Source organism: Vicugna pacos, chromosome 3, assembly GCF_048564905.1.
Source record: "Vicugna pacos chromosome 3, VicPac4, whole genome shotgun sequence".
NCBI lineage: Eukaryota > Metazoa > Chordata > Mammalia > Artiodactyla > Camelidae > Vicugna > Vicugna pacos.
Window position 1 is genome coordinate 64,922,444 of NC_132989.1, and position 26,658 is coordinate 64,949,101.

A 26,658-nucleotide genomic window follows, 5' to 3' on the forward strand; every position below is an offset into this window, starting at 1 on the left:
TACCTCTGGCCTGAGGCTGGAAGGGCTGCTTAAAAGGCAGCTTTGGCAGCCTTTGCAAGCTGTGTGTGGATGAGAAGGTGCAAGTATGCAGGAGTTCTGGTATCGCTTTCTCATTTTCAAAGCTTGTGCATCCTCAAGAGACCTCATCAAGGTCAAAAGCACAATGAGCGAACCAGGGGAAACCCCAGAGAAAGCCAAGACCTGAAAATAACGGCTGGCTCTCCAGGGCTGGGCAGCCCTGCTGACTTGGCAGGCTAGGAATATCTCGGCGCTCTCAGGAAGGCGGTAAAGTCCTTGGAGGCAGGAGGACGGAAGCAAAAGGGCAAGGCAAGGCAGGAGACATGAGACGGGAGCCTGTAAAACCAGGCACAGCTGAAAGTGGAGGGCGGGGTGGGGAGAGGCGCACAGAAGAAGATATACGGGAATAAAGAAATAAGTAGGTATCCGGTTCTTCAGAAAATAAATATAACCTTGGATACACTTCTAACATTCAAGATTTGAGGACTATATTTCAAAATCTGGAGATTTTTTTTCTTCCAAAGCATTCACTAAAAACACTTTTCTGATGTCTAGCCTTTGTGTGAACATAAAATACATACATGTTGTTTGAAACACTCTAGAATGGTATATCGTAGGTGTGTATCTGAATAGAAGCCAGAGATGGGAGGACATTCTAAGTTCTTTGGCCAGAACAGTACAATGAAGGTTACCCGTGTTGCTGGGTAGTCTTCCCGGGAATATAATACAGACTTCATGTGTTAGATAGCTCAGCTGGAAAGAGATCAATTTACCTAGCTTGAACTTTTTGCTTTGCATTGATGAAATAGTCACAGTTCTCTGTCATTTCACTTGCTTCTACATTTTTGACATTTAATGAGGAAGAAAAATAGATTTTATGATGAAATCTATCAGTCATTTATGATGAAGTCATCAGATGACTATGGAGTCTGATAGCCAGTATTTCTCATCGATTATGATACACACCCTTCCTTTTACCAGCAGTTTAAAAGCCACAACTACCTTGTAGATGCCCTCTAGGTACCAGAGGTAGCTTTCCACGTGGTTCAAGGGCGGTCACTGTTCAACAACGCAGAGAAGCTTGTCACCAATGCTACTTTGTCAGGCACCCTGTGCAGGCAGCGTATTACATATTTTAAAAATTCCCAAAGCGTTATTAACAGCTCTTTTCTTTTCCCTTTCTAATTATAGCAGAAAATGGCCCCCGTCTCCTCGTGGAAGCAGAACAAGCCAAGGTGTTCTCACATAGAGGTGGCAATGTTACACTGCCGTGTAAATTTTACCGAGACCCTACTGCGTTAGCCTCAGGAACCCACAAAATCCGAATTAAGTGGACCAAGCTAACTTCAGATTACCTCAAGGAAGTGGACGTTTTTGTTTCCATGGGATACCACAAGAAAACCTATGGAGGCTACCAGGGTAGAGTGTTTCTGAAAGGAGGCAGTGACAACGATGCTTCTCTGGTGATCACAGACCTTACCCTGGAGGACTATGGGAGATATAAGTGTGAGGTGATTGAAGGATTAGAAGATGACACCGCTGTGGTAGCATTAGATTTACAAGGTAAGTATCCATACATCATGTTAAACTTAAAATGATAATTAATCATTGCTTTTTTTTTCCATGACAAAGAATGTCTAGTGGTTACCACAGTACTGATATGAGAAACCAAAAGTCCACATATAGCATGTTTTTCTGTTCTTTTCTATTTTGCAGTTTGTCTACCATTCCAGCTCTCATATTTGAAATGTATACACAGTGGTTATATGCAAAACGGAGGCTATTTGCAAGTAGGAGAAACATGCAGTGGAACTGAATTACAATATTCAGAAACTGCTTTATGCCATTCAAAATTTAAATCTCATTACACAGTTATTGAGAAATTCAGAGTGGAGGCTTTTTTATTACACTTCTAAAATTATTGCAGTTTCAAAATAAATGGCAAGTTTCGTGAAGGACAACTGCTCACTAAAATAGATTTAACTGCATTCTATAAAGTAACTGTGAAAACTTAAAAAAAAAGTCACCTCTAGATTTATTTAAATATTCTTATGGAGAAGTAATTTTTTTAATAGTCCAGAGTCTCTTAGACATTGAGTACCAAATGTTCATTTCAGGGGGGGAATTTTCTTAAATATGTAATACATTCAGTAGGTTCAAAGACCAAAACGTATACAGCTAAACAATAAAACATAGCTGTGCCATCCTGTCTCCTCTCTGCCCAACACCTACCTCTATGCCTTGCTAGCAGGAAAACTCTTCTCCTTAGTTCCCCATGTATCTCAAGATATTTTATATCTTATATTCATGAATTTCAGTGTTTCTTTACACTGAAGGGTGCATTTTGGCTGCATTGACAAAATGCTTTTCTTCCTTATGTGCGTAAACTATCAGTGTGTGTTTGCTAGAAACTCCTTTCACGTTGCAGCGCAGATTTGTGGCTTTTGGAAAAATATCTGTTTGATCCACTATCACATACCTGAAGATCAGACCTTCTGAATCCCATAGAGTACCATCACACGTATGCACGTTTATTATATGTATCTGATACATTGCACGCTGTTGTAAAGTGTATTTCTGTGACCTTCTCTTATCTCTCTTAGTTGTAGTTCTTGGCTCCTGATTGCATGCCACCTTGTCCTTTCAGTTTTTATTGATTCACTTTAATATCCATGAAAATTGGTATTATTCAGGATGAAAGAAGCAGTTGGCTTAGAGAAGACAACCATCAAATATTAATTGCAGGTCAGTTTATTTTTATCAAAGGGGCATCAGGCCATCAGGCAAAGGACAGAGCCTTGAACTAGTACTACCAAGATGCTTACGTTAGTCCCGACTTTGCCGGAGTAAGTTTTGTAACCAGAGCAAGTTACTTATCCTTATTGTACTTTGGCATCCTCATCTATGAATGAACTATATTATCCGCTAAGTTATGTTTTCTTCTAAAAGTCTATGTTTATATACCACAGTATTTCATAACCTTAAGTAATTTACATGCCATATTTATTATCTCCCTACATTTATTTTAAAATAAATTTTCAATAAATAGAAACCAGTATAACTTGCCAGAAATAGAAGGAAACCATAAAAATAAATATAATGAATACAAGATATTTCTAAATTATAACTGAATACCTGCTTCAAGTATGGCTTTGAGCATGAACCCTGCTCTCCCTTTGTTTGAAAAGAAGACTCAGCACATGTTAAGAGGACAATACACTGTAGGGTCAAAGGAGATGTCTTTTAAGGTACAATTAGAGATGCTGAGGGAACTGTAAGAGGAGGGATTTTTCCTGCCTAGGCCTTGCACTCTCCCAAATCTCCATGTTTTCCATTCTTTTGGAACACTTCTCTACCACATAATACATATGCATGTGACCTAAGTCAATATGTCCAAGAAACCAATGTAATTGATAAATATTCTTTACAAGTGCTGTTTTGGTGCCACGAGACACAAAAAAATTCCAACTCTTGGTTCCTTTTATTCAGCAATCTTACAGTCTATTAAAGATTCTAAGAGACTTTCAAAAGTAAAATCTTTAAAATAAGGTAGAATTTGGTAAACTAACTAGGTACAAACAAATTGCTCTAATCAAATGCACTATTTATTTTGCTCACTTTCAGTAATCCCCCCTTGACAGATGAGACTTAGAGAAAGCTCCCTGTCTAAGGTAACACGGCTAGGAGTAAGGGGTAGAGCTGGAATTGGATACCAAGGGCACTGATGAAGCCTATGCTTTTGTCTGCTAGGATCTGGGGAGGGTGCAGGAAGGAGAACATTTCTGTTGCGGGGCGGGGGGGTGGAGGTCGCAGAAAGGCAGCGATGTTTGGCAGCTTCAGTTCTTCTGTTTTCTGAGGATTCTTAAGGGCCCCAAAGTTACTTGGGAGATGACCTAGGAACTGTCCTTTGGCCATACTGCATTAAATGTGCCTATGGCAGCTGTTAAATTCCCCTCACTGCAGAGAGTGTTTTTCCATCTCTCTTGTGTACTGTGGAAGGGGTGGAAATAGTCATTAACCAGCAGATCTGTCCTGAAAGAACTGACATTTTCACATTTTACATTATATACACGAATCCATTTCTGAACAACTGAAGAAAATATAATCCTTCAAGAATAAGATTAAATATCAGCTCTACCCTGAGCACTCCACCTCCCCCCAGTTTTAATGTTTTCAAGAGCACTATATACAGATTTCCATTATAGCTCTATTCACATTTTGTTTTGTAAATATTTGCACACTCATCTGACTTCATCTGCTAAACAGGATCTACTTGAAGGCAGTCAAGTGCCAAAAACAAAGTTGATACTCAGTAAATAGTTTATCGGTGACTGATACATTGGGTTTATATTTTCAAATACAAAAAAGTGTGCATGCAGTGGAGGGGCTGTGGAAAGCACGCCAAAAGAAGAGAGAATTGATTTTGGTCATGAAAGGTGAACCTGGTTCTTTCAAAGGGTAAAGAGCACGACAAAGCAGGAAAGAGGACACCACAGGTATGAGGGAGAAACTCTTCCAAGGCCAAAACGTGAATCACAGATGCCACAGACAGCATCCAGCTTGACTGGTTTAAGGCTCAGCTTGGCAATAGGGTATGATAAAAAATTTTTACCTTTTTATTATAACCAATTTCAAACATTTCAAAAAGTACAAAGATTAGTATAATGACTCCCCAAAAGCATCACCCAGCTTCAAAAAATGTCATGATATAGCCAATCTCATTTTATTTTGCTTTATTTACTCCTACTCCCACTGTAATTTTCAAGAAAAACTCGGGACATCATGTTACCTATATATACTTCAATATGAGGTAAAAAATCGTATTTTATTTTGGGGGGGAGGTAGTAAGGTATATTTATTTATTTATTTATTTTAAATGGAGGTACTGTACTGGGGATTGAACCAGGACCTCATGCATGCTAAGCATGCACTCTGTCACTGAGCTATACCCTTCCCCAAGAAGTAATATTTTAAAATAAAGTTACAAAAAAATTTTTTAAGATAGCCACAGTACTATTACAGAATAAAATCTGAGGAACCTTGGTTGCCAACCTGAGGATGGACATTGTGAGGAACTTGACAATTTCCACACAGTCTAGGGTAGATGTTCCAGGTGCAGCAACTATATACATAAGAGGTGAAGGCTATGGTAAACCACATGGAGCAAGAGATACTTTGTGGTTACCATTTATTAGCTTTTATTCCAGGTTCTGACCTTTGCAATTACATCCTTACATGTGACCATCTACCAATCGGGCAAGCAAGTTGCACTCAAGCTTCTTGTTGATTTTCTAAGATGCATAAATAAGACCAGGGAAGCATATCATTTTAAATGTCATGATTAAGCTGCCTTTCCAACTGTAATTGTACAATGTCTTTAATCATATTGGCCCTTTAATACCAGATTAGATGCTATGTCCTTCAAAGAATTTTTCCAATTAGGAAAAAATCCTTCTTCTTCAAGATGCCCAAACTGTATGGTTTGTATTTTAAGGATATTCTATCTTGGATTCAGATTTATATATGATATACATATATCAAGTCATAGACTCTTTGCAGGAAGAGGCCACACCCCAAACTCAAGGTATCCTACAGTGCTGAGCACAATGCCTTGCTCTTAAGAGTTGTGATTTTTCTTTTAATTTTTAAAAAATCAAATTTTATTTTCCATGAATAAAAGAACAAAAACAATTTATTTGGGAAGTCAAGTAAGTAAAATCCTTTAATAAAAATTAAAAAACCCAGTTACTAGTGTAACAACTCTGACAGTTAATAATAAAGCTATAGTTCCACACATGTAGAGGTCTCCTGCTTCTCTGTAATTTGCTCTTGCCCATTAATCTTTTCCCCTTGTTTCTTTCCCTGTAAGATAAACCTGCAGCACAGTTTCATTATAAATCAAAAAAAAAGTTCATTCTACAGGCAAAATTCTAAAAAGACAATTTCATCAAAATTCTGAAAAGCTAGTCTCTTCATAGAGAATTATGGTAAGTGTAATTTCTAACAAAAATTTCTCTGGAATAAACTTTTTAAAACATGCTTTACTCAAAGCCACTGTGGCTCTGTGTTCCCGCATTAAAATGTCTGATTATAGAGACTAACTAAATAAAACTTGCTAGAAGGGTAGATAGAGACTCACAATGAGGGAAGACCTCACATGTTCTACAGCAACATTCATTCATTCATTCACTCTCCTATGCTGAGGATACAGTGGAGATGAAGACAGGCAAGGGCTGTGCCATCATGGAGTTAAGTGTTTATCTTAGTTGTGATTTAAGATCTATTTTTCAAATCACAGTGATTAAAAAAAAAAAAACTAAGTCCTTTTGAAAGACTGACCCATGTGTAAGTGGGAATTAGTTGTGGAAATACAATTTTTTTCACATAGAATCCTGGATAGGGTAAAGCCCTCTGATTACTACCAGGCAATCACACTGCTAGAAACAGCACCCAGCAAGAGACAAGCCTGATATGAATGTAACACAGAGAGTATCACTAGACATGCTTAATTAGCCTGGGCTACAGAATTCATCTGAGCAATCAACACCTACTTAGATAATGATATGGAAAACGTGGTATTTGTGCTTCCCACCTTCCACTATATTGGACTTCCATTGATGAAAATGGGGCCAAATCCACAAAACCATAGTCTGAGAACTTTCAGAAATGGAAAACTAATTTCAGATGTGTACATAGCGCTGATAGGCACTCTGAGAGGCACTGAGGGAGGTAAAATTGTGCCGCATGGTCTTTACCTTTTTATTACCCAAAATACTTACTTTACGGAGTTACTGAAATTTCCTTTACTTTTTACATGTACCATGGCATGAAAACTTTTCATATGTCCAACAAGTTGATATTTGCCAACAACTAGGATGAATGGAACTGTGCAATTCTATCTTAAAGAATGTGTTTTTAAAACATATTTCAATTGACTAAACTACTCACATCATGTGATATTATTCTTTTCCATGTGTTGTATCATCCTTATTAATCCCCTTTGTAGTGATGCATACCAGCCCTTCATGGAAAAGTAAAGAGCTACTGATTACATACTTTGATATCTAAGTATAAAATTATCATACTTGGAAAGTAATCATACACCCTTCCTTCTCACAAATGAAAATTAAACTTTTCTTATTTTTGTGATGCCAGATGAAAGCAATCACCATTCGCTCCATAATTCAACTGTAGGAATTGCACATTCTTCCATAAAGCCAAGAAGGTTTCTGCAATTATAGTCTTAGCTGTTGAAATCTTAACTAGCTGGAAGTAAGATAAGTAAATAAATAAAATACTAACAAACATGTAGTTCCAGAAATGACCTCACTTGTACAAAACATGTGATTGTTGAAATGTGTGCACTAAATGTGTATAATACAGTGAAACTTTTAAATGTTGGTGAAGACATAGAAGTCGACTTTAATTTACTTGGAATGTGTTCTTTCTAGCAGCATCAAACATTAATTAAAATCTGCTAAGTAAATCCTTGGAGTTACTATAATAATAAGTTGACCATTTATTCTTACAATTGAAAAATAGTAAAATTTTAATATAGGATTTCACTTCGACTTTGCCTGAAATTATGTTAAATTTAAAAGGAACTCAAAAATATATTACACTGGATTTGGAACTGAATCAAACATAATTCAATGGTTAATCAAGGACAAATTACTAAAGAAAAAATTTTCCGAGTGCTTATGGGAGTCTACCAAATGCAGTCTGGTAAATTTGCACTGGGAGGCTGTCTAGGTCTTTCAAATTATTAAGTTAAAATATCCTACATTCTCCACTGTTACCATCTTAAGCCATTTGGAAAATGGAATTCCACCTAAATGGTTGAATTCAGGTTTAGATACTTTGATATTTTCTCTCACTTAAGGTCTAGCTGCCAAGGAAATGTCTACTGGGTAAATTAGATATTTTCCTTTTTAATCAGCATTCCTGGGATTGCTGAGGGAAGAGGACAGCAGGTGTGAGGGGCAGGGTAACTACAGCAGCTCCTTCCAGCGCAAACTCTGCTCTTCTCTGAATGCCTGGGCACAGCCCTTCTTAGAAGGAGTGGGCTTCCCCCATCCCCATCCTCCCATCACTGCAGGGGGCAAAGGCAAACCACAGAGGCTTTTCCTTCTTCCACTGGCTCCAATTCAGCTTACAGATCCCTCAGCCAAGAACCTGAGGAGGCAAGATGAGATCAGGAAGCCTTCCTGGATCTCGGCCTCTAGTGGATGGTGCCAGCTGGACTGCCCCGGAGGGACAAACGTGTCCTGCAGCGGCCTTCAGTGGACGCGACTTGATTTAGGCTATTGAATTGTCCTCTTGAAGAGTCTTCCAGGACAAGTTATAAAAGAAAACATTTCCTGTGTACTGGTTACTACCAGTGAATTGTGCATTCATCTTGAATAGGGTCTGCACTCACAAAATAGCACATTTGGTATAATCCACCAAATTACTGTGTCAGTCGGACAGTTTCTTACATTCTACATGCTAAAATATTAATTACATCTAATTATTTTAAAAAATTCAAGGCAAAGCTTTGAATAACCATTCAAAATTAATTATCTTAGCAACTATGGGAGAGCCATTTTGATACAGTGGTCCTTCATAAAGTCTAACACTTTGCTTTCTTACCATGCAATCCTTCTCCTTTAATGAAATTGTGCAGAAAGTTGTGAGACAGCTCAATCACCTCCCATGATTATTTGACAGAAAGAAATGCTTATGGAAAGCCAGTACATCTTCCCAGGCAAAGCCAAGTGCCAAGTCACAGTGTTTACATTTCCTAAAGGTTTTTGTCCTCTAAAATATTTAATTCTTTGGCATTAACTTAATCAGAGGATGTCTATTTTATTCCTACCTTGTATAGGACAAGCTTCTGAAAGTCCCCCCTCTCCATTTGCAAAATAAAATGTTTTTAAAAGCTTGGTTTCAGTTTGCAATACATAAATATGGAAGCTGAAAAATGTAATACAAATATTTTACAAAGAAAGTCATTATTCTAGTCACACTGTTCACAGGCAGAAAAAAGTACGGCAAAGAGCTATACTAAAAGTAGAAACAGATAAGAGAGCCATGATGCTTCTTGTGGAGGGGCCTCACTATACAAAACTGTCTTATTAACAAGAAATAAGACTGCTTTATTAGGTTTTTGTTAGATATACAAAAGGTAAATCCTCAGGGAGGGCTATCTGGGAACTATAATCTGCAGATGAATCATTTAAGAAAGGAGAATTGTGAGGCTTGAGTTGAACTCTTAGCAAAAGAGGTAAATCACCAAGTTATCAGACCAATCAGCTAACTGTGAGACGCTCAGAGCTGAGAGGCTGTTAGGAGCAAAATGGGACCAGGAGAAAATATTGCAAGTTGAACAAAAACTGCTCCTTCTTCTGATGGAGATTCTACTATGTTTTTTCCCAAGTCAAGTGGAACTTGCTCATAGTTCTTACTTCTTGTGCCACTAACGATTCCTTGTCTTCTTTTCTGGACAGGTGTGGTATTCCCTTATTTTCCACGACTCGGGCGCTACAATCTCAATTTTCATGAGGCACAGCAAGCTTGTCTGGACCAGGATGCTGTAATTGCCTCCTTCGACCAACTGTACGATGCCTGGCGGAGCGGGCTGGACTGGTGCAACGCAGGCTGGCTCAGTGATGGGTCTGTGCAGTATCCCATCACGAAACCAAGAGAGCCCTGTGGAGGCCAGAACACAGTGCCTGGTGTCAGGAACTACGGGTTTTGGGACAAAGATAAAAGCAGATATGATGTTTTCTGTTTTACATCCAACTTCAATGGTAAGATATTAACCATACTGCCTTGTTTCCTATCCCAGAGACTAATACGTACTCTGATACATTAAACTTTTAATCTTATCTACTTAAAAAAAAAGGAGAAAGCTTTGAAGTATCGCTTCAGATATAAAAAGTTCTTTAATGTCCTGATTTTTAAAAATTCACAGACGTCAAGCATAAGTGCATGTTTCCATTATTCTTTGCTTTTATTGCATCCAACTGTTATGATGAAATAGTTTAACTGTCATGTTGTATGGAGTCTTTTTTCTTACTGCCAAAGATGCTGCTGCCACTCTGTGCCTCCATGACGTAAGGGCGGCTTCTGTGTTATGCTCTCCTCTTCTCTAAGTTACACTGTCAATTTATTCATAGATGATCAGCAAGGCTTAGCATAAAGAGAGCTTTATCTCTCTGATAAAGAGAAAGCTCAGGATAAAGAGAACTTGGCAAGAAAATTAAGTAGAAATAACGCTGGAGGTAAGAACAGAAGTGAGGGATCCAGGCTGCATCAGTGTTGATGATGGATTCATTGAATTCGGCACAAGTCCCCACCCTGTGTTGCTCCATCTAGAACCAGGGATGTAACATATGGGGCCCAGTGCAAAATGAGAATGTGGACACCCTGTTCAAAACTTAAGAATTTTAAGATGATGACAGTAGAGCATTAAACCAAGCATGGGGCTCTGTGTAACTGTCCAAGTCACAAACCCATGAGGCAAGCCCTGGCCCCGATATTTTATATATTAGGTTCCTGGCAAGATGCTTTGGGGAAAACAGCAGAAGATCAGGGATCAACACTTTCTATAAAGGGTCAGAGAGTAAATATTTTTGGCTTTGTGGGCCATATGGTCTCTGTTGCAACTACTTGATGCAGCTCTGTAGGTTACAACACAAAAGCAGCCATGAACAATATTAAACAGATGGGTGTGGCTGTGTTCCATCTAATAAAACCTCATTTGACTTGTGCACTGTAGTTTGCTGGCCTCAGGCATAGATGATAGAACTAACCCTCTATTAATGTTCCAGTGGCCTCTATCCTTCCTCCAAATCACATCCTCTTAGTCTAGAAAGAATTGGCAAGCATTAATTTAGACTTCAATAATCTATGTTTAATAAAGGCCAGGGGGATGTCACATTACCATGTGTAATCAGACAAGAGAGTCTGATTTTATTCTACCTGAAACTAAAAGTCTGAAAAAGATCTTCAATCAGTGGGTGTCACTTTAGTTAGTTGATGTCATACTTTATACACTTTTTGCATGTTTAATACAAATTGAAGGAATCCCAGTAATTAACACTATTCAGTATTGGCTGAGACTAACTTGCTCTTTCTTGTGAGATCAAGAAATGGTTAGGTGTCAGGGCTCCCATGGAGGGCAGTTGGAAAATAAACAACTCCATCCTCTCTGCTAGTGAGTGAACAGACTGGGTTCGCATTCTGAGTCCGTATAATTTATGGCAAGTGACTTCCTGTATGTTTTGCATTTTCATACTGTAGTCTTTGAATAAGAATAATGTCTTATTGATACCTGTAATGAAAAGGACTTGAGGGCTTTTGATTTTTTTTAAATGGACTTTTCTGTCAGGAATGTTTTTTGATCCTTTCACATTCAAATTGTGCCTCTCCAGAAACTTGCGCTGGGGTTCAGTCTCGCTACAGCTAGAATTTAAATAGCTCTTGCTTTCAACATGGGATTCTGTCTTCTCTAGTGCCACAGAAGGGCCCTGTTAGTCACTCATTAGTGAGCAGAAACCGCATCTGTCCTTCCCCTTTTCTTTTCTACAGCTCTGAAAGGGCACGTCTGAACACATATTAAGGGGCCAGGAAAAAAACTAATTTAATGGCGCGCGCCCTAGGGGGCACTACATTTAATTGACCATCCGATGTTTCAAGACCTTTACAGACACTGCCCTACATCTCCCTTCACTGAGAACACTTCCGTCTGAGGTTCCACGCATCCCCCCAAGCTCCCCCGCAGACGGGGCCACTGACCCTCCCTCTCCCTCTCCCTCTCCCCGCAGGCCGCTTCTACTACCTGATCCACCCCACCAAGCTGACCTACGACGAAGCGGTGCAGGCCTGTCTCAGTGACGGTGCTCAGATCGCCAAAGTGGGCCAGATATTCGCTGCCTGGAAACTCCTGGGATACGACCGCTGCGATGCGGGCTGGCTGGCAGACGGCAGTGTCCGCTACCCCATCTCCAGGCCAAGAAGGCGCTGCAGTCCCACCGAGGCGGCCGTCCGCTTCGTGGGCTTCCCAGACAAAAAGCATAAGCTGTACGGTGTCTACTGCTTCAGAGCATACAATTGAGCGTGCCCCCCGAACACGGCGGGTTTAGTCATTAAGAACATGTGAAAGGTTTTTTTTTTCCAATATGAACTCATGCAAGTTACCAAAACTGTGATAACCCTTTTTTACTTACTGTAAAGAGTCATTTTCATAAAGACCAATTCATTAATTTGTTTTTGTAAAGCTATCATTCAATATATATTATAAAGTAATATAATTTTAAGGGAAGCACGACACAAGGGGGCTTTAGAGCCAAACTGTTTAGGCTATGTCATCCCAACGAAGTATCCTTTCACGATCGGGGCATGCAATAGCTTGACCATTACTAGGATTAAATTAAGGAAAGTAAAGCTACTCAGAGCAGCAGCTGCCACAAGCACAAATTTTACACATTTGTACAATTTTGAAATGCACTACGATAAACAGATTAGAGCAACAGATTTGAAATACAGGCTTCTTTACCTAAACTGAGATTCCGAGAGGTTGCACAAAACTCAGTTTCACAAGGGAACAATCTCATTTTTCTAAACGTTAGTATTTCAAGTCTCCAATAGACAGAGTATTTTACTCTTTAAAATCCTGCCTTTTTGACCAAAAAAAAAAAAATTCATATGGACTCCAACGTGTTATGACAAGCACAGTTAAAACCCCTTAATAATCCCATTTATATGAAATATGACACTAAAATGAGCAGATAATATTTAACCAGACTCCCACCTTCTTCTAATTAAAATTACACATGCCTGAGAAGAATTGTTTTATCTTTTGAGTAGCTTTACTGAGTTATATTTAAATTCTAAGGGCCGTTTGCTAAGCAGCATTTAGCATCTACTCAGGGCAGTTATATAGATAAACTGCTGGACAGAAAAATTGTAAAATTTAGCAGCTTGATTTTATGTTAGCCTATGAAATGTTATTGTCCTATAAAAATAACTTTAAAATATTTAATATTTCCTTCTTATATACATTACATGAAAAAAATTTAAATCATAAAAGTAATAAATAACTATACTTGCCTAACCAAGAAATAAGAACCCAACTTTTCAAATTCTTGTTATTACTATTTGTATAGACTCTAGAAAGCCCAACTGGTGCCTGTGTTTGGAGAAAAAAGTCAACAAAGTAGTTTTAAACCTTTGTCCATATAGAAAATCTGGTCAGTGATGTCATGTTCCTTGCTGATCATCACTAGGCTTAAATGAAATGCTGAAGCTGTCATCAAAGAGTTTACACCAAAATCTTCAGGGCTTTAAATGAAAGGGTAAGATCAGCTTCAGAAAAACAACTTTCCCCATTAGCAGCTCCAAACTTAAACAAGGCTCGGTTTTCCTATATTTTTATGACTGTTGAGACCCCACAGGGACCAATATTTGTATTCAAATCACATTTCACGGTTTCCCATTGTTTCACACTGAGTTCTAATAAATGGGATTTAGAATAATAATCCAAGTATGACATAGCCGGTATGCTTTCATGAATGTTTTTATGTAGATTTTCCTCCCATGGACATAAGTAAATAAATCTTTTTCCTGAATTGATTGTGGTTGCATTCAAAGCTCTGTAATAATTCTAATAAATTTACTCTATAAATGTAGAGTTATGTGTGTGGAAGGTATAGAACAATTGGAAGTCCATGAAATCATAACTATATCCATACATTACCTAGACAGAATATTGTAAATAAAAGTAGATCATTTCTTTTATCAAAAGCATATCTGAAATTTTCAGATGCTTTAATACTAAAAGATGACGATGTATGCACGCACATTTTTACATCAGGTTGGACATGAGAATTGTACAAAAACGTAAATCCAAAGAGATTGTTAGGTTTAACTCAAGCACTGCTGATACAAATAGAACTCAAACTTCTAAATTAAAAATACCTGAATGGTCTAGGATAAGATGAATATATTATTAAAAGAGTACTATCTCCAAAACAGTGACTCTAGTACCTCAAATATGGGGGGTAGCTCATTGGAGGAAGCCCATACTTGAATGATCATTACCCACGTTACAAGAATTTTAGTGGAACTGCAAGTGGGAACAAATTTCTATTGAAGCAGATCTATAATTTTCAGTCATTGCTGTAGAACTTTACCTTTATAATGTTAAGCATAGTAGCATTTCTTAACTTTTGAATACTTACTAGTACAGGAATTGGTGCTGATCAAAATCTCTGGAGTGACTGTTAGCTGATTAAAATCTATACTGACTGCACACCATTTTTCCATGCTTGTAAAAATATATCTTAACAGAATGAATACTGCTGAGCAGAATTTTTATCTTCTCACTTCTCCCAAAGGATCAGAATTCCCATATTCTTTTGGACTCCTCCTTGAATAAGGGTTTCTTTTTAATGTTCTTATTTTGCCATTTTTCACCAAATAGCTATTTCCGTACTTCATTCCTCAAGATATCCCACTGGGAATGTCTGAAAAAGAAAGGTTATCTTAACACAATTCCTAACAGAAAGCCGGTACAACCCTGGCTAATTCAGAAATTGCTCCTCAGACTTGGGTACCGAGAGCATCAGGGGGTTGAGATGGGAGTCTGGGTTAGGAAATCTTGTTTTGATCATTTTGTCCATAATCAACACTTGACCCCCTGAAGGAACTAAAGCTATCTGCACATTTCACTGACACACTTACATTTGAAAACCTAAACAAAAAGAAATGATTCACAGAAAAGACAGCATAGGAATGAAAACAAGCAAGTCACACTAACACTGGAAGCCATCCTTTAATGACTGCTGCCATATTTTATCACAGTATTTTTTAGTCAAATATGGTATCTGTAAATTTAAACTTTCTCTCATAGCAAGGGGGCCGGTACCTGTTAAAGTTTTATTTTATTCAATAATATAGTCGCTTATTATTTTGGCAGTTAGAAGTAGACTCAAAGGAGATTCCAATTTGGTTGCTGGCAGCCATACTGGGTTTCTTGATTTCAGTGCTCCCAAAGAATATGGTGGTCTCATGGAGTAGCTGACCACTAAGGAGGGAAGGATGAAAAGGGAATTACCTATCAGTTTCTAGCACAGAATGCATCAGGAATGATCAATGGATAACTGACATAGTTTTGTTGAGAAGTTATCTGTATCACAGCTCACTACTGCCAGCGCAGCAATGATGTACAACAAAAGAAATGAAAAATAGAAAAACGATATTAAGCCACCTGATTAAAAGGAAGTCAGTATTTAAGGGCATCTAATACCTACTGAGTACAAATCTGAGGAGAAGAACCAATCTGTATTACAAAAAAAAAAATGTTTTCATTTTCTGTAAGATATAATGAACTGGTAAACAAACATTAAAAGTCAATTTTGTGTTACTGCAGTATCTCTTGATTCTTCTGAGTTATAGAATCCTAGCAATTTTATTGTGTGTGTCAAACTCTATAGATACATTATTTCAAGAAAAGACATGTATTCCATCCTTGTTCTGATACATTTGAGTTCAAATTGTAAACACAAAGCAATTTCCACTTTCTGGTATTTTGCAAATTTAACATCAACAACAACAACAAAAAGTATATCTATGGTGCTGTTAAATCAGCAACAGTATTATCCCAAATCTATTAGCTCCTTTCTCTTTTTATATGATCAAAGTATAATTTGTTTTGTTCACCAGGTTAGCAATTCCAGAAATCTGTGGTATTACTGATTAGATTAATGTATGAGATGCTGTATGACTTCATATGAAGTCATATGAATATGAATATGAATTAAAAGATAGATTTTAATTTCCTTACTAAAGTCCTCTCTAGGACTTTACACTCCAATAACAAGGAATGTATTTTTCAATATTTCTATCACTTCATGAATTTTCAACGTGGAAATTAGTTTCTGGATATTCCTGGTAGTTCGAAATGGATTCTTGAGTGCAAGAGATTATGGCTGGTACAGTGATTTGAATGCAAACACACCTAAAACAATTTGAGCTACTAACAGTCAAACAGAAAAGTGCACTTTAAACTGCTTCCCATACTTATTTGGAATACACTGAACAACCTTCAAGAAGAAAGTCCAAGGGTAACATGAAATTAAATTATCTTCTTTTAGTGTTTAAGTTCTCATACTGATGAAAGATATCATCTTTCCTTTGCCAGCACATTTCTTGTTTTATTAAGGCTTGGTCGTGAACAAACCTGCCTGGTACAAATACTGGAGGGTCCCTGGGAGTTTCATAGTGCTTCAGTGAAAACAAGTTAAACTGTCCAGATGTGACACCCTGAGTTCCCTTCCAAGTGACAAGGCTTAATACTAAGATTGTTCTTAAATAGGATGGACCCTGTCCAGGATGGTCGGATATGCAAAGATAGTAAGAAAAAGAAAGAAAGAAAGAAAAAAGAGAAAGAAAAGCAGCAGCAAAGCACTGTGAGGTAGTATGAAGGAGACAGGGATGAGTGAAGAAGAAACTGACACCAAAAGTGCAAGAAGAGGGTATTTCTCTTCCCGTCTCGATGTCCTGGGCCCTTGATTGAGGATGATTTAGGGGCACAGCTTAAGATGGCTCTGTAGTCTTCACTTCTCTACAGGTGATATATTTAGGAAACTGACAGCAGGCTACTTGCTCCAATCTGAAGAAGGAAATTCACTGCACACACTTTTTTTTTTCACTAAGAGCAAACAAAGCTTATTTATTTTCTCTATATTTCTTTCAGGCCAATAAAGTTTTGTCACCTCCATAGCCACTAATCATCTGAAACAACATGGGTCAGCCCAGAGGGTAACTCCATGCCTCTTCTCAAATCAAACAACTTTCCTTCCCAGCTTATCTATGTCCACTGGGGCTGTTCAGTGTCACATGCCTCAGCTATTAAAAGATGGCTCTTTCATTTAGTTGGCATCTGACTGCAGCCTGAGCTCCATTTATTCAGGGAAATATGTCCAAGGTAGAGAGAAAGCTCAGATTCCCCATTATCTAACAATGAAACTATTGGTTTTATCAACAAATATAAGGTATTTGGATGTTGATAGAACTAAGAATATTGTATTCCCATAGATTTCTTTCTAAGGAAGGGGTCTTTACCCTGCTTGAAATATCTGGGATTTTTTGGTTGTTGTTTTAAAATATTTTTAATGTCTCTCCCTTTGATTTTGGTCAATGAAAATCCTGCCTGCCGAAACTCATATATATGTAGAGAGCAGAAAAAAGATAAAAAGCAAGTTTGAGCTCTGAGAGTCTTTGAAAGGCCCTTCTTTGAAGATGCTGAGAATCTTGCATGTGAATCTGAAACAGAGCTGCAGAACCACTAATTTATTATTCTGATAAATAAACATATTCACGTGCAATGATTGCTGTGAGCTCAGGGAAAAGATAAATAAAGTCCTTTGTGGTTCTCTCTGTACTCGAGCGAGATCTGCCAAATTGAACATCCTTGCTCCATGGGAAGATACTTATTCCTGTGATGAGAGCCAAACTTCAAGTGGCTGAGAAGCAAATTCTGCTGCTCTAACGGGAAAAAAAATGTTTTTTAACCAACCTTTCAGTTCAACGGACACAAAAATTCAGTAATCTGTTAAAGTAGTTGTAAGCATACTGGAATCACCAACAGGGAGCCTTCGAAACACAGCGAGGCCTGGTCTCTTCCCCATGGGTCACAGTCCAGGGAACAATCTGGACATCAGGATTTTTTTAATCTTCCCTGAAGACCTCTGGTTAATTCTATTCTATGTAGCCAGGGTTAAGAAACACTGGGCTTAACAGACTCAGGTGGAAAAATCAAAGCCATTCCATTGATATACAGTTGGATTGATATTTACAGTTCACAGTTAAAAATAATTTTTAAAAACACTATAGTTGGCTTGAATTTGATTAAACTTGGCATACTCTTCAAGTGTGAATACTTAATTCATTTGATTTGCTCTTTTTCTTCTAATGATAGTTCCCATTATATTAGCAAATATGTATCTAATAAGCCATTTATCTGCCTGCCTTCTCTATTACTGTAGAATTAGATGGAAATACATAGAAAAAGAAAATTTCTGTAGAAAATACTTTAAATCATTTATATATTATTCTGATGTCAAACTCCTTCCTATCTAAAGTACCAAAATCCAAGGGCTGTAACAATAACTGTGTAAAACATTTTGGGGACAAGAATTCAAACTCCACACTGAAGTCAATGGCTTCTGAGATTTAGCTACATCTCAGGATAAAAGACCTATAGTCACTGTGAACTGTACATTACAACATGGGCCCTCAGAACAACAACAATCAAAAAAGCCAGAAGAGAGAGCTCAGAAATAAACCCACAGACCTACAGTCAATTAATCTTAGACAAAGGAGGCAAGAATATACAATGGAGAAAAGACAGTCTCTTCAGCAAGTGGTGTTGGGAAAGCTGGATAGCAGTGTATAAATCAATGAAGCTAGGACACTCCCTCACACCATACACAAAAATAAACTTAAAATGGCTTAAAGACTTAAACATAAGTCAGGACACCATAAACCTTCTGGAAGAAAACGTAGGCAAAACATTCTCAGACATAAATCATAACAATGTTTTCCTAGGTCAGTTTTCCAAGGCAATAGAAATAAAAGCAAAAATTAACAAATGGGACATAATAAAACTCATAAGCTTTTGCAAAGCAAAGGAAACCATAAACAAACAGGAAAGACAACCTACAGAATGGGAGAAAATGTTTGCAAATGATGCAACTGACAACAGCTTAATTTCCAAAATATACAAATGGCTCATATTCAATGATAAAAAAAAAATAAACAACCCAATCCAAAAATGGGCACAAGAACTAAACAAGGATTTCTCCAAAGAGGACATACAGATAGCCAACAGGCACATGAAACAATGCCCAATATCACTAATTATCAGAGAAATGCAAATCAAAACTATAATGAGGTATCATCTCACACCAGTCAGGATGACCATCATTAAGAAGTCCACAAACGATAAATGCTGGAGAGGGTGTGGAGAAGAAGGAACCCCCTTACACCACTGGTGGGAACGTAATTTGGTGCAGCCATTATGGAAAATGATATGGAAGTTCCTTAAAAAACTAAAAATAGACTTATTCTATGATTCAGCAATCCCACTCCTGGGCATATAACCAAAGAAAACTCAAATTTGAAAAGATATATTCACTCCAATATTTACAGTAGCACTATTCACAACAACCAAGACATGGAAGCAACTTAGTGTCCACAACAGATGAATGGACAAATAAGATGTGAGATATATATATATACACACACACACTCATACATACACACACACATACATATATATACAGACACACACACACACAAAATGGACTAGTACTCAGCCATAAAAAATGAAATAATGCCATTTGCAGCAACATGGATGGACCTAGAGATTATCACACTAAGTGAAGTAAGTCAAAGACAAATATCATATGATATCACTTACATGTGAAATCTAAAAAATGATACAAATGAACTTATTTATAAAACAGAAAAAGACTCTCAGACATAGAAAACAAACACGGTTACCAAAGGGAGAAGTGTTGGAGAGGGGTAAATTAGGAATTTGGCATTAGTAGATACAAGCTACTATATATAAAATAGATAAACAACTAGGTCCTATTGTATCACACAGGGAACTATATTCAGTATCTTGTAATAACCTATAATGGAAAAGAATCTGAAAAAGAATAGATATGTGTGTGTGTGTGTGTGTGTGTGTGTGTATAAATATAAATTAAGCACTATGCTGTATACCAGAAACTAACACAACATTGTGTATCAACTATACTTCAATTAAAAAAATAAAAATAAAAAAATTGTTAAAAGCCAACACAACACTGGCAAAATAAAGAAAGAAAACGAAAATTACTCATAATCCAAATACTCAGAGTAAAAGAATACTGTTAATTTCTATAATATCATATTTTCCATTATGTATGTAAATAGGTCACGGTTTTTGATAAAAATTAAGTCATCATTATAGATTTTAATTAAACACTTGCTAAATTAACTAACAGACTGATTCATCAATACTAGAAAAAATAAGATGTATAAACTATCATTAATAAAACTAGAAATGATTTGCTAATCGGCCCATGGATCTCATAAAGCTATCTGAGTCTGCTGCAACTCACCCTGGGGCAAGTGAAAGACATGAACAATACAATTCAATAACAAAGTAGCTTGAATTGTCCTTCAGCCATTCTTCAGCTTCCCTGGCTCTCTGGCCCCTCTGGAGAGCACAGAGGCCAATGGCCTGGCATTGACAGAGCAGGCAGGACCTGCCCTTTCCTTCCCTGGCTTTAGACTAACAAAGGAAGGACCGCAAGTTGTGGAGGCTTCCTATCAGAATGCTGCCTGTGCAAAAAGAAAGCACAAAATTCTTTCTTTATCCTCCCCACCGAGAAGAATTCTGAATTCTAAAGAAAAAAATGATAACCAACCACATGACTGCATTTAAAAGAATAAATATTAATTAAAAAGGTGCAATAATGGTGTAATAACAGCGGCCACCGAAAAGGTAGAGGAAACTGCTGAAGTATGACAAATCCCTTGAGAACTGGCTCCCTGTTAAAGGGTCCCTGGAGGAGAGTTCAGGCAGGGTTTGGTGGGAGAGCACTGTTCAGGATGAACTGTGGAAACTTAGAAATTCTCAAAGCAGTAGACAGCATAACAGGGTCTAGAGACTGCTGCCTCATGCCGTGGAGAGTCCATGCAGGAAAGTGATCGCTGTGATGTGCGCTGCAGAAATGCCCTCACCTTACTGATGAAAGCACTACATCACAAGTCAGTTCTGTCATGTAAATAAACCACTCCCAATCTTGTTTGGAATAATGCTAAAATAAATGAAACACTGAAAATATAATCAAAGCTTACTGATACGTGAAAGGTAAATATTTAATGTGTCTTCACACACAGAATTATTTTTAAAACTTCAAAAATTTAGACACATACAGTATTGAGCCGAAGCTATGAAAGTTATTCCCTTTTGTGCAAATAATCAAAAACAGCAATTAAAAAAAATTGTATGTTCTCTTTATGATCACATCTTTGTGTAATCAATCAATTAACTTGCCTACTGAAGCCTGGATGGATATACACTAACATACTCTCATGATGGGGGGATATCTTTTTTTGTTCTATTTCTAAAATTTCCACATCAAAGATGCATTATAGAGGGGAGGGTATAGCTCAGGGGTAGAGTGCATGCCTAGCATGCACAAGGTCCTGGGTTCCATTCCCAGTACCTCCATTAAAATAAATAAATAAATAAATAAAAACCCAATTACCTCTCCCCAAAATAAGAAAAAAAAATTTTCAAACAGATGCATTATACAAAAATTATTTAACAAATTAACATGGCACAATATTAGTACATTCTCCTTGGAGTCTAAAAATTTCCAAAAAACTTGGAAAATATCTTCCAGATTTGACTCTACGAACGCCTCTCCCACTGCATCATCCTCCATTCCAGGTGTGCCACTATAAAGCCACCATGGATATCTCTTGGGGAGGACCTGAATCACCTGCAGTGTTTCTCAAGAAGTGCCATGAGCATTTTGGATGAAATGATTCTTTACTGTGTGGGCTTATCTCACTTTTAGGGTACTTAACATCTCTCAGTCTTCCAGCCACTCACTGCCAGGGATGACTCCCAATCACTCTAACAGTTCAAAACGCACCACCCACATTCCCTACATCTCCAAAATAGGCAGGTGTGCCTTTTCTGAGAACTGCCTGTGTTTTCTATTACAAGGTAGATGATGAGAATAAAAGGAGAACCGAAAAAAGCAGTGGCACTACAGCCTCAGTGGAGCTTTGGTCCATCTGCTGTAAGGTGGCCACATCCAAGCCCCTGCATTAGCATCCCTCCGAGCCAGAAGGGTGTACTCCTCCCTAAACCAGCCACCTCTCAGGGGTTCAGTCAAGGCTGACCTTCTCCAGGAAGCTCCTGAATATTTTACCCAACTCTAACATCTTACCTGCTGCAGCCCCTTCATGAGTACCTGAGATTAGGAGAGAAATAAACTCATCTCAACATTTGTCCCATTGGTTAAGATTGCTTGTTGATTAAATGAGTTAAGTGCTTCTAAGAGTACCTGGCACTACAAACTGCTCAAAAAAGGCTATACTCATCATTGTCATCATTAGCCATCAGCATCGTCATCAGCAGGGATTTTCATTTCAAGCACAGTATATCAAATGGCAATTCTGCCCAAAAGTCCAAGCCTGAAACCTTATAATGAGTACCCTGTAGTCTACTCTATGCCATGCTCTGTACAAAGCAAGTTATTCCTTTCTCAGTCTGGTGATGATCAATTTAAGACCTAAACAGTTCTTGCCGATAAACAGTCAAAATTTGGGCCTCATAAGTTGTACCCATATTTCTAATAGACATAGTGTCTGTCCTTGACAATTTAGTTCTCAAAAAATTACCAAATTCTTCACAAATGTATATTTTTACACACATTTACTGAATTATAAAATCAGATACAATGTAAAATTTATGTCGTACACGTTCCCTTGGAAGTTTTCTGCATGAGCTAAACTACTTGAATTTCCTTAACATGTAAGTCTAGAGACATATGAACCAAAAATGTTTTCTTCCTGGCTTAAGCAAATCTTCCTGTAGCAAGTGAAGCTTTTTTTTTGATTGAAGAGAAAGCATCTTTCTAGGTTTCAAAATTAAGAGTCAACTGTCTCAAAACGATTCGCTGTCAATTACATGCATGAAAGATTTGAGGCATTTTTAATGATAATCCCAGAACACCTGCTGTCTGAGCCTGTGCTGGTATACACTGGAGTCCCTCAGCGGAGGTAAACGCCATCGCGGCAGTTAATGTGGGGTTGTGGTAGGCAGCGGGGCAAGGTTCTTATTAATGATTTTTAAAAGATCTAAAACTGGTATTGGCTAGCCAAGCAACTATAAACTGAAAATCAGCTGTGTTCTGACATAAAACTTAGTCACTGATATGTGACATTTCTGAGAAAGAAATACTGTAACTTTATTGAAATCAAATACCCTACACACTTCTCCACTTTCTACACGTTGTTCTGATATGTGACATTTCTGATAAAGAAACACTAAGTTTTTTGAGATCAAATATCCTACAAATTTCACTTTCTACATGGTGCCAGCAACACATGCTCTTCTCTACTGCTTCCTATAGATCTCAAAACAGGTGCGGCTTGACTGAGAGTGAAGGACTAGGAACCTAACAGAATGGCTTCTCTGATGCTAAGCTGTTTGCTGATTCATTCTGACTGAAAATTCCTGCAACTTACTTTACTCATTCTCTGACCTAAACAGCCCCCAAACTTTCTATTACACTCTCTACTCCCTGTACATTCTTTACCCAGAATAGCTTATCCTTTAACCCAGAAGCTATGTTCCAGGAAGGTGGCCATGCGCTGATAGCCTCAGAAGGATGAACAGATCCTCTGGAGTTCCTCTGTGACACCAGGTGGATTTATCAAGAGTAAGAACACAGTGCCCTGGAAAAATGCCCCGTTTGTTGCTGCCTTTCTGCTCTGTCCAGCTTTTCTATAAAACTGCAGGACCCCAACCCCAAGCTGGATTCACAGTCTCTAAAGCATTAGCCTGCTGTGACTCCCCTTTGCCGGGCAAAGCAATAAAGCTGTTTTTTTTTTTTTTTCTAATGCTCCCAAAACTCTGCCTCCAAGTCTCAGTTTGGCTATCAGGGTACAGAGGCTGATTTTTCTAAAACAAGGGGTAGATAGCTGAGGAGGTATGTCTGATGTGATATTGGAAATAATTCCTTCCTAGATCTTACTCTCACCACAAAAAAAAGAAATAATTATGTAATATGATAGTGGTGTTATTACTACAGTGGCAACCATATTACAACACATAAGTATAGCAAATCAAGATGTACACCTTAAATTTACACAATGTTGTGTGTCAAATATATTTCAATTAAAAAATAAAAAAGAAGATTCCAAAATGAAAATGAGATTTATGTTGACTGAGATATAATGTACAATCTAAAAGTTGAGAGTTATGTTTTATTGGACGGATTTTCTTAGGACTCAAGCCCAGGACACAGCATCTCAGATTGCTCTAAGAGGCTGTTTCAAAGTGGCAAGGAAGAAGGCAGGATATATGGGTCTTTGCAACAAAGACCAGGAAGTCCGAACATCAAAAGAAAACGATTAACTAAAGAAAACCAAGATTATCTCAAGTTAAGGAATTTAGCACTTTTCTATGTATGTAAAGGTACAAAGGTCTGGGCTCACTGAAATCATGCGTTTGATGAGCACCTAGCTATCTAGGGCCAGTGTCCTGTTCTTTTCCATCCTGAGTTCTCTCAGGGGGCACCGTGGGGGTGGCTGCAGAGGCCGGGCTCCTGCTTGTCCGCATCCTGCATCCCCTCCGCTCACTGTCCAGGGCAGTGGTATCAGCTGATGACTTGATGGCCACAGCATCTTTGTTTACTGATATGGCTGGCAGTATTTTCATTCAGTTACTTTAGAGTCTCTAGATTTACCTATATAACACTTCGGGTTTTCTTTACAGGAGTTTCCTTTACATAACAATTTAACTATCGATAACATGTTTCCCTGCAAACTGGCAAATAAGAAAGGTCACTCTGAGCAGAAACTTCTGAGATTAACCTTAAAACGGATCTCACAGGTGTGGTTTCATTTTAGGGAAAGAGTTTTTATTCAATTATTAACAAGTGTCTGCCTCCCTTTCAGTTCTCCCTGAAGAAAAGAAAACATCACGGAGCATAAACCTCAAAACAGATCTATTCATTAGTCCTTGCTAAGTATCTGTGCATAGTCTGGGTTGCCACATTTCATGCCCCAATTTAAAAGTCATTCAAGTTCAAATTCTTTTCAGTTGCAAATAATTCAGGATCCCTGGAGAGTCTGTGACAGAACCAGATGGCTAGCAAATCTCCAAGAGTTCCACCTAATCTAACTTTTTATCTTAAAATAATTGACTTTCTCCTATTCATGTAGCCTTTAATGAAAAGCAAACTGTGTAACAGGAAGGTGTTACTGATGCTTGTACAGGTTTTGCTGGGTGATTTAATATGAGTTGGTCCTGGTAAATACAAGAAGAAATTAGGGTCATGAGACAAATTTCCAAGTCTGCAGGTGCTCCTCTGCTCGCTAAATAAAGGAGTGGAAATGCATGTAAGTTGGCCCAGTGGAACTTATGGGAGCCTATGAATTTTAAAAGCACCTTCTAGGTTTAACTGAAATGTTTCCTTACTAGTCTAGTCTGACAACGTTATGTATTTCAGCACTTCTCAAACTATGTTCTGCCACCTCACTTACAACAAACAGTACAGACGTTTGGTGATGGAGTGCAATATTCTGAAGTATCAGTTGGCATCTTTCTATCCATTCACACCCCGAGGGCTTCCTGTCTCCCCCATGTGCTCAGGTAAACAATTTGTCTACATAAGCACCCAAGAGGATCTTAAAAAATAATTTTTTTTTCACATATAAACACATTTTTTTTTTAAGCATTGAGAGCAGGGAAACTTCCTGAAATTTCAAAGCAAATTCTAACCTTTCAGTATTGGAGACAACCTCCTGATAATACAGGACTACAGCTGAGCAGAAGGCTGGAGAAATGGGATTAAGGTTAGCAGTCAGAGACACAAAACAAACACGTTAAGTAACTCAAGATTAGGCTAAGAAAGTAAGGAAAATTAAGAAAATATACATGCACCCAGATGCATTGATTTAATTGCATTTAAAAATATAACCATTAGTATAATTTTTAATTACCAGATTCATGTCACCTTTATGTAAAAAAGCATTTAGGCATGAGATGCCTCACACCAGCTGCCAAACTGATCTTTCTGAGCTACCACTGATGGCATCTTTGCCTTTACAAGAAAAACTTTTCTACACAAGATACTGCTTTGGTTTTTGTTGCCTTTTTGTTTTTAACATATAGGGTAATAGCACAGCTGATAATAAGTTCTGCTAGGACAAGGTGGTAATATTATGAAATATACAGTATTCTACAATTTTATGTGACTAGGCTTCCCACAATTTAAAACTTTACATGTTTCAGATAAGTAGTTTCTAGATAAAAGTGTAAGGTGTGATTTCATATTTAAAGAAGAGACCCTTTTGGAAAGAATTAAACTGCCAAATGCTGAAGTTTTTGGACAAAATGTTTTTAGCTAACAATGCATATGCAAAGGATACAGAAAGCTTTAAAAAATCAAGGCAGAGTATCAGCATCTAAAAGAAGTGGTTATGGCAAGGTGTCAAACTGGATAAAATTGCTTTTTAAATACCTATCAGTCATTATCAATAATCAACTATGGAGAAATACCTTTCAGTCATTATTAACAGAGTTCAGTATTTTGGAAAAAGTCTGTATACAGGATATCCAGACTCCGCAGGGCCAGACTCTAAGAGGTTCACTATCTGCTAATTCCCATCTGCGAACACGTCCTCCTGGGGAAGCCCAGGAGGGAGGACTCAGAAGGGGCCTTCTCCCCCTGGCTGCACTGGTCATGACTTCCAGACTGCTGCAGGGTAGGAGGAAAGCAACTTCCAGGTGGACGCATCTTAAAAAAAAAAAACAGAAAACCTCACTTCTAATCAATCCTCCATTCTGTG

At 37.9% G+C, this 26,658-nt stretch overlaps 1 protein-coding gene across 2 annotated transcripts in view; it reads left to right on the forward strand.

Annotated features, from left to right (window-relative positions):
• HAPLN1 (hyaluronan and proteoglycan link protein 1) overlaps positions 1–12,266 on the forward strand; it is a 69,153-nt gene extending 56,887 nt beyond the window's left edge. For both annotated transcript variants that reach the window (XM_006197634.4, XM_072958430.1), the window contains 3 exons: positions 1,210–1,581; positions 9,507–9,809; positions 11,829–12,266. In XM_006197634.4, coding sequence (XP_006197696.1) covers positions 1,210–1,581; positions 9,507–9,809; positions 11,829–12,118 — 965 coding nt within the window. In that variant the 3' untranslated portion in view covers positions 12,119–12,266. The remainder of the gene's footprint in view (positions 1–1,209; positions 1,582–9,506; positions 9,810–11,828) is intronic.
• Positions 12,267–26,658: the final 14,392 nt, after the last annotated feature.